The following is a 9,542-nucleotide window of genomic DNA, read 5'->3' as shown; positions in this document are numbered from 1 at the left end:
TCTGCATTTTTTTCTTCCAAACAGTAATGTTTAAAGTCGAATATTGAAAAAAGAATACCAAATTTTATTTTTCTGCATGCGTACAACACAAAACCCGCGTACAACACAAAACCCAAATTCAGTATTCTTTTACCAATACATGTATTTGTCTTCAAACACATTTTGGGGGGAAATGTATGCAAAAGTGCGTCTTAGATGCTATCTTGTTTCACACTATGATACAATTTAAGTGAAATTTTGTCATAATTTCTTTGGCGAATTGTGGGGCTCCCGTCGCGACGCGTCGCCAACAATAATTTATTGGTCAAATACTACCAATTTATCTATCATATCATGTCTATTCCTTTTTGGAGAGGGGGAGACTGAGGGGCACACCCAAGCCGGATACGCCACTGTAACTGATGTACTTTACAATTACGATATTACTGTTCTGATTGAGGGCTGTCACATTGTAAACTCATTTCTCACATGGTTTCTTGTAATTACTTTCTGATTTTGCTATAGATAACATTTTCTGACCCTGGCCTTTTAGTATACCGTGTGAGTAAAAAAAAAAGTTAAAACTCAGAAAATTGTCATTTCTTTTAAAAGTCAGTTATGAACGAAAGGTTATCATACATGTTATGAAAGAGTGTTATATGCTGAATCGTTTGGTATCATTTTTGTGTGGTATTTGTTCACTTGTTCGCTTGGATGAACAGGAGGCATTGTTTGCGAGAGTGCAAATATAGACTTGCGCCAAAGTATCAAAGTGAGAGAATATATTGAATGTATTAAATGAAATGCATTGCGTTTGCTTTTTGCAGAGACAAAATCACACACACACACACACACACGCGCGCGCGCACAAATGTCCTTTGATATTTGATATTTGATATGTGTTGCATGATTAATTCTGTTAGGGAATTTATTTGAATCTGCAAAGACCTAATTAATAACCAAATCCCAATTGTTTTATTCAAACATCACATGTATTATTTTGGCGCAAGTCGATTTTTGCACTCTCTTAAACAATGTCTTCTGTTCATCCAAGCGTGAACGTATACCACATTAATGTTACCAAATGATTTGAGATAAAACACTCTTTTATAAGATATATAATAACTTACTGTTCACTGATGATTAAAAAAAAAAAAAAAATTCTAGGTGTAAATTTTTTTTGACTCACACTGTAGATACTTAATGTGTGTCACACTCTATAATCTAGTTGGGCATCTCTCATCCAATACAGGAGAGTAGTAAATTGAAGAAAATGGCGACATTAGTGTTTGTAAAGAGGAAGGAAAGACGAATGACAACATAACAAACTTTCTTAGAAAATATAACAACGCAAGAGGGAAAAGACATATATGCTGCAGATTCATGTGTCGTGATCAAGCTTAGTTTAGCAGCACGCACTGCACATCCGCTTTTGAATCGTTTTGTTTGATGAAAAGTGTTCCCATACATCAATCATGGGGTGTAAATTGGATTGCATTCAAGTTGGGGACCGAATCGTCCACGACCCCCTCCCTTTAGTGGCCTAAAAGAAAAGAAAATAGGGAAATAAAGAGCAACGGAAGAGATAGGAGGAAAGAAAGAGAAAAAAAGTCCAAAAAAAGAAAGAAAAAGGGACAGAAAACCTATTGGGTGGGATGGAAGCCCCACCGAAACCTTTTTTCTATAAAATTGCCCTTAAGGAAAGAGAGAGAGAGAGAGAGAGACAGAGAGAGTCGGGTGGAGAGAGACAAAGGGAGAGAGAGAGAGAGAGAGGAGCGATAGGGAGAGGGAGGGGGGAAGAGAATTTATGTGTGCGTGTGTGTGTTTGTATGTGTGTGTGAGTAGGTGCACCGCATTGTTGTCATCACCTATTTTTTTACATTCCTAGTATGTGTGTCAAATTGCCAAAATCTATACTTTTAAATGATTAATGTGCCCTGTTCTTTCAAATAAATGTATGGACGTTTATCAATGGCGCCTTTTATTAATTATAATTTTCTATTCACTTGGATTTGGGGCAAGTTTCCGTTCCCTTCCCCGTTGCAAAAGGTGTGGATTATAGTCTAACAGTGTAGCGCGTTTTAGTTCAGATTATGCATAAAAGGGGAAAGTAAGCTGATCATGGGGGGGGGGGGGGGGGGGGGGGGGGGAAGGGGGTGTTTCACATATCCTTAGTCGAACTTATCTCTAAATTTGACTTGAAATTATGGAAAGCCATTTGTAGCCTTAAAAGAAAATATGTTTAAAAGCGAGAAAATCAAGTATTTCGTATATTATATATTATTACAGCACATTCGTGTATCATCTACAGTGCGTCCCAGAAAAAACGAAACCGAGAACTATCGATGTTTTATCATAACTTAGTCATATTTATGATTACTAAATGACACATATTTGGAAAGCTTAGATCCTTCTCTTTCGTATGATGCAACTAACATGATGTATATTTCACGCATGAGTGATTAAAATGAATTTGAAGAGAGGAAACCAAAAAGTCATTTGGCGGACGGTATCTGAATTTCAAAGAGAAAATCACATTTCTAGACAGTTGAGGTTCTGCCCTTCCATATGACACCTCAATCAGGGAAAATGAGGCAGGAATAACAAAGTTTTGTTTGTTTAAAGTAGTGCTTGCATTTCCATTATTTTATCAAACGAATTCGTTTTCACTGGCTGCCTGCCATAACAACATGCAGAATTGATAACAGACTTAACTCCGTTTCGTTCAAGGGCGGATCCACGTAGCGATTTTTCCGGCCCGGCCCCCCCCCCCCCATCCCCCCAAAACGATAAAAAAAATAGGATAATAACGTAAAGTTAACCTTTATAAAACAAAAAAACAAAAGCCCCCCTCCCCCCGCTTATTCGCCGGCCGGCTGAGACGGCACTAAATTTTGTATTTTTTGGCTCCCCCCCCCCTTGACGCCGGCTGGATCCTCTGCAGGTGTGGATCCACGGGGGGGGGGGGGGAGCTGACGGTCAACAACAAAAAAAGAATTAAAAAAAAAAAAATCTCACGAATTAAGTCCAAAAAAAATAGCGGTCTTACCCCCCCCCCCCCCCCCCCCCCCCGCTTATTCACCGGCTGACTGAGTCGGCGCAAAATATTTCCTGAAAAATTGTACCAAAAAAGTGCCTCCTACCCCCCCCCCCCCCCCCCCCCGCTTATTCACCGACGGCTGAGTCGCAACTAATATTTTCTCACGGATTGGCCCCCTCTTCCCGCCTGCTGGATCCGCCACTGGTTTCGTTGACAATAAGCCATGCATGAAGTCTTTCGTCTACGTCTAATAATGGACAGAAGTGACATAAATTTCAAGCTCCGATCCGTCTGCTTTCAAATAGCAATCTCCCCCGAAAGAGGACAATACACATGAGAAATTATAACATGAATCTCTATATACCCCATATCATGGTGACAACAAATGTGTCAATTTCGAGACCTTTTATCTTTGAACAATAAGCCTTCTCATACAATAAACCTTTTTATGAAACCGTTAATTTCCTGCACTTAGGCCTATATCGAGCTGATTGACAAATGACAAATCGTTATTAGATTCATCAAACTACTTCGTCTCAAATACAATATCTAATTCGCAAATACAAGTCAATCTCTTGCAGAAGTTCCTACGTCACTTCGTGATATTACAGTCACGGTGTAGAAAATATCGAATTTGTCATAATTACTACACCATCACTCCATTTGTATTGGATTAAAGAGGAAGTTGAGTTTTGGGGGAAATGTGAGCTTTTTCATCTTTTATTTTATTATGTGGAAGAATAATACAGTAGAAATAAAAATCGTATACAATTTGATTTTTGAAATGCCTTTCTATTTCATGTATGACTAGAAAAACTTGCCACATGTATAGATTAAGTTCAAAATTCCCACATCTGTGTGCATTGATTTTCAACGTATGGGATTTCCAGCGAGATTGTGACATTTCTTTTAAATCTTTCTGATGATTCTGATTATTTCAATATAACTTTCTAGACAGGTTTTTTTTCGCAATGGTAAGTAATCAACTTTATCTTTAAAGGGGAATTCTATCCTAATAAATGGCTGGTATTGATAAAAGCAGAAAAACAAATTAGTGAAATTTTGAGCAATACCCGATTAAAAACAGGAAAATTATGATTATAAAAGTTGTCATTAGTGAAATATAAAATGGTTACACCGTTACGTATCTAGCGAGGTTCTCTCATATTTGCTCTGTATACAGACATTAATTTCATAAACTTTCATTTTCTTAGATAATGATGCGGAATAGATTTGTTTCATACAGGGGTTGTAAAAGGAAAACTTATTTGCAATAATTATATTTAGGGTAAATGTATGATTGAACATTTTCTTTAGGTAAAAAAGAAATTTCTGATTTTTAAAAAAATAGTTAAGTACAGAGTGAATGGGAGGGAACCTCACAAGATACGTCGCGGAGTTACCAATTTGTGTTTGATTGATCGCAACTTCAGGGTGAACTTCCCCTTTAAAAGAGGCCTTTACTCCATAGCTGTCAAGCGGCAACGGATATCAGACCCATATTGAATGGATAGTTAAGTGCTAAACTAACAGAATGGTAATGTAGTACGTCAAACCCTCAGCGTCATTTTCTAATAATGAAGATACGTGTATGCGTGCGTGCGTGCGTGCGTGCGTGTGTGTGTGTGTGTGTGAGTGCGTGCGTGTGTATGGATGTGTGTGCAAGAGAGAGACAAACCAGTATGGGCAGTGCAAATTTCAAAGGTTGGATTAAAAGTCTATCGACCAAGACGGCTATCTTGAATGTTCTAAATCGCTAAAACTCGAGAGCGTCCAAAAGCTCCGCCCCTGGAATGCACTTGCACCCCGAAAGATGCCACAAGCCCCCCCCCCCCCGACCACATCTGTAAAGATAGAAGTGGTTCCCAAAATAAATCTTTTTTTTTTATGATACAGTACTTAATAGAGATTGTGTATTTTTATCGCCCAAGACGGCTTTCTTGAAGGTTTGCGAGAGAGAGAGAGAGAGAGAGAGAAAGAGATTCTGCCCCAACCCCCCCCCCCCCACCCCTTCCGGCAAATGCTCCACTCCTGAACCTCATCCAGAAAGGGTGGGGTCGTGATAGACGGAAAAGTGCCGTGTCAAACTGAAATATTTTTAGACTTACAACGCTTGTGGAGGTTTGATTATCTCTCCCACCCCACCTCATCTCTTTCTTCTATGTTTGGAATTTAAAAAAATATATATATCCCCCCCCCCCCCTCCTATAGGCGCGAGAACTTGGATCCGTTCTAATTCACGGGGAATAGTTCGGGATCTTTGTCTTTTTGTCTTTTTTCGCATTTTTTTTTTATACCAATTTGAGAGGCTTTTCTATTCAATTCTCATGACCTGTCTGCAGATTATGGATCCTGAAGAGTCTACCCAATTCAACAACAGGACACCTGTCTTATCTTCAGAAGATAGTAACCTACCACTTTCGACATCGATTCCAGCCGTAGTTATCTACGGTATCCTCATTGCGACCACTGTTATCGGAAATCTTTTCGTCATCATTTCATACTTTCAAGACCGAAAGTTACGTCAACGACCGGCTAACCTGATCATTCTCAATCTTGCCTTTGCTGATTTGATCGTCGGACTCGTGCCGTTAACGGTCAATCTGACGATCATTGTAAGTGGGCGTTGGTTGTTCGGCGAGTACTTCTGTAGATTATACCGCGTTATCGACTACTTAGCCGTCTACGTATCGGTCGTAATGATCGTGTTCATCAGTATCGATAGATATTTGTTAGTTACGAAGCCAATCAAACACCGATTACTCGTGACACGAAAACGTGTTCGATATGCAATCATGTCAGCTTGGATAACCTACTTCACAGTTTTTGTCCTACTTTCTTTCGGATGGACGACTTTTGGCGGACAAAAGGAAACGATGGATTATTCGCACGAGTGTCTCATGGAGTACCTGGGGAATCCGTTCGTAACATTGACTGTTAGTCTAATTGGATTCTTCATACCATTTTCGAGTGTTGCTTTTTTAAATGTTCTTATTTTTGTTAACATTAAGAGGCAGTTTGATAAATTTCAAGTTATCACAATCAACCGAAACGTTGATGAAAAAACAGAATACCGGGTGAATCAAGAATGTCCTGCAAACATGTATGATGTAAAAGGAGACAAAGATGATAATAATCATCAAAGAAGGTCGTTTCGTCTGTCTTCTACTTCACAGCGAGACAATACATCTATGAACACCCAAACTGTTTCACAAGCAATCTACATGAACGCGACACCAAATACCAAATTTGATCAGTTTACCAGCGTGAGACTTCAAAAGAATATAATAATTGCCAAAAAGCTAGCACTCGTTGTCATGGTGTTTGGCGTGTGTTGTCTTCCATATGAAATCTGCACCATTGCGAATGCTATCTGCAAAGAAAAATGCACTAGTAACCTGGCTTGGGATATAACTGAGAATATTCAATGGGCTAACTCTGGGATAAATCCAATCCTTTATGCTTTCACGATTGTCCAATTTAAGAAAAATTTCGTGAGACTCTTTCGATGTCGATCAAATTAATTGAAAAATGTTCGGGGTGAAAAAGAAATTATCAACCATTTTAATTGAACAAGTTTCTGAATGCAAACAACATTCTTGGTGACATTAAGGTTTCTGACATGGCTATAGCACCAAACTTACATTACTAAATTTGATAGATCAATAAACGCAATTCACTGATGAGGGTAGAGTCACTGTCAGAATGTTGTTCTCCAGATTTTGCAAATTAAGGCCCTTGACACAAGTGACCATACTGTACCACTATAGCTTAAGAAGATTATCGTTGGACTGGGTTAAAATCATCTATAGATCAGGTATCTATTTCGGTAGTAAATCTAAAGAAGAAAAAAATTGACCCGCGGGGTAACCCATGAATCCGTATGGGACCAATCCATTTCCTGATATAAAACACTGTCGCTCATATAGTTGGAATATTTTTTTTTTACCCCAATTTATGGAATTATTTTGAGAATGATTTATTCTTAATAGATCTAGATTATAGTATACATTCTCCGATTTTATTGAACAATAATTTGCCAGTGTTTGTTTTGCGTGACTGCTTTTGCCGGTTTTTTTAAAAATTTTACTCAGTAACTTTTGTATTACCTTGTAATTTATTATTTTGTTTGCGCCTCGGGTACCATTCTATAGACAGATGTAATGCGCTACAAATCTACAATTATTATAATTGTCGTTATTATCTTAATCATTATACTGCAGTGTAAAAAGAATGCTAATGAAATTAGAAAAAAAGTTCATCGCGAAAAAGCTTTATAGAAATATTCAAAGCGGACCTTCTTGAAGAATGAAATTTAACTACTTCTTATTGGCACATTTAGTGTAAATAATGTACATTACGCATAGAATTACCATGAAATATTTCAACGATATTGTGTAAATATTTAAATTCTATATTAGTGTACATATATGTTTGAGTGATATTACCATATCGTGTATATATTTCTAAACAAATTGAAAATTATTTTAATGCTAGTGCAAACTGTTACTTCTTCATGATTCAACGTTTATTCTTAATTTGTTGTCATAACTGATAGTGTATCAAATGGGGCCAACTTAGATCAGCTATTGCTATTTGTTGGCTCCATTTACCAATTATAAAATTATTGTCAGCTGAAAAACAATGTACCCTGAATTTAGGTAATAAATTAATGAATAAATGAAAAACGGTTTGTATGAGATAATTGAAGAGATAACTTTAAAACAGCAATAATTGTTATTTTTCACTGCGAGAGCTTTCTATGAAAACAAAATTATATTAATGCGTTTGCCCCTCTCCTCCCTCCAATTAAACCTGTAGAAGAATCGACAACGTTGCACGTAGACTCTAGTTATCAACATTACAGTAGATTAACACAATATTTTTTTTATAAGGAAGGAAAACAAATTATTCATCAGCTTATTTTTTCCCTAAAATTGGTTGTTCAATTGTAAAGATATCTATAATATTGATGTGATATGCAAGTTTAATGTTTAAACTCTTCACATACATACTATAGATATATTAGTACGTGTGAACTTGAAGTAAATCGAGGTTAACCTAAATTAAACAAATTCTCTTGACGTTAGTCCTTCTAACCGAAAGTGAATATATGTTTTTGATCTATATATCAATGACACGCCATGTTCAACCCAAAATTTTCGTTACATTTTATTTGCAGACGATACCAGTGTATTTTGTAAAAATCCTACAGCTTTATTTCATTTCGTAAATACTCAATTAAGCAATTTAAGTAAGTGGATGAAATCCAATGAGTTAATATTAAATACTAATAAAACTAATTATATTATGTTTGGAACTAAAACCCAAATTCCAATGGATTGAAATATATTCTATTTAAATAAAAAGATAACTCGGTTGTCAAGTACAACATTTTTAGGAGCAATTGTAGATGAAAAACTATCTTGGAACCACCATTTAAATCATCTTTGGAACACTTTATCTAAAAATATTGGTGTCATATTCAGATTGAATTTCTTACCCTCAGACTGTTTTGAAAAAAAAAAAATATTATACCATGTCCTCATTTCTTCCCATTTAAATAATTGTAATATTGTTTGGGGTTTCACTTCTAAAAGAAATATTGAACGAATTAATACATTACAGAAACGTGGGATTCGCCTTGTTACATACTTTTTTTTATCTGTCTCACACTCTACCATTATTTTTAAAATACAAATCCTATCTATCCATGATTTATTAACCTTAGATACTACAATTTTTATGTTTCAACTTTTGAATAAACTTCTTTAAAAAATTTATGATGATTATTTTACTTTGTATTGTTCCATTTATAATGACAATACTAGAAATGCTCAAAATATCCATCTCCTTTTAAACCGCATATCAATAAATCAGAATTCAATTTTTTACAACGGACAAATTATTTGGAATTACCTTATCTCAAGAATAGTAAGACCGTAAAACAGGTCAAACGATGAGTTAAACAACACCTCCTGAACTCATAAATGATGAATATTTTGTTGATGTTTCCTATCTTTTCTTCCTAATTGATATTTTAATATTTTAATTTTGATGTTTTTGTTATTTTGATATTTTCCTACAATATTTACTGTGTTATGTGTATACTTGTTTAGGGGTCATTTTCAATTATTAGTGCTTTTGATGATCCCGCCACTATTATTCATATGTTAATGTTATTGATTTGTTAATTGTTTTAAAGTGGAAATAAATTGAATTGAATTGAATTGAATCGTTGTAGGCCTATATTTATACCAAATGTGATTAAATTCCTGATCGAAATTTCGTCATTCATAGATCGGTTAACTCACTTCATAGGATAAATATGGAATTAGAGAGCAAAGCCTGAGTTAATTATTATTTGTCATTCCGAATTATTGTATTCGAGAATATTATCAAACTGACATCAGAATTTATACCGTCAATAATGATCGAGGAGTAAACCCATCCAATGTGTCTGTGTGAAAATATTTGATTTTGATTTTACTTGGTTATGATAGATTTGATCTTCAAAATGATC

General features: G+C 35.8%; 1 protein-coding gene across 1 annotated transcript; it reads left to right on the top strand.

Moving 5' to 3' along the window:
• Positions 1-5,364: 5,364 nt before the first annotated feature.
• Positions 5,365-6,543, top strand: LOC105447216 (histamine H3 receptor-like). Its single transcript, XM_030999186.1, has one exon. The coding sequence runs from the start codon at positions 5,365-5,367 to the stop codon at positions 6,541-6,543; it is 1,179 nt and encodes a 392-aa protein (XP_030855046.1).
• The last annotated feature ends 2,999 nt before the right edge of the window (positions 6,544-9,542 follow it).

This window comes from Strongylocentrotus purpuratus, unplaced genomic scaffold, assembly GCF_000002235.5.
Source record: "Strongylocentrotus purpuratus isolate Spur 01 unplaced genomic scaffold, Spur_5.0 spur5_scaffold_5, whole genome shotgun sequence".
Lineage (NCBI taxonomy): Eukaryota > Metazoa > Echinodermata > Echinoidea > Camarodonta > Strongylocentrotidae > Strongylocentrotus > Strongylocentrotus purpuratus.
This window is presented reverse-complemented; position numbering and strand designations above follow the sequence as displayed.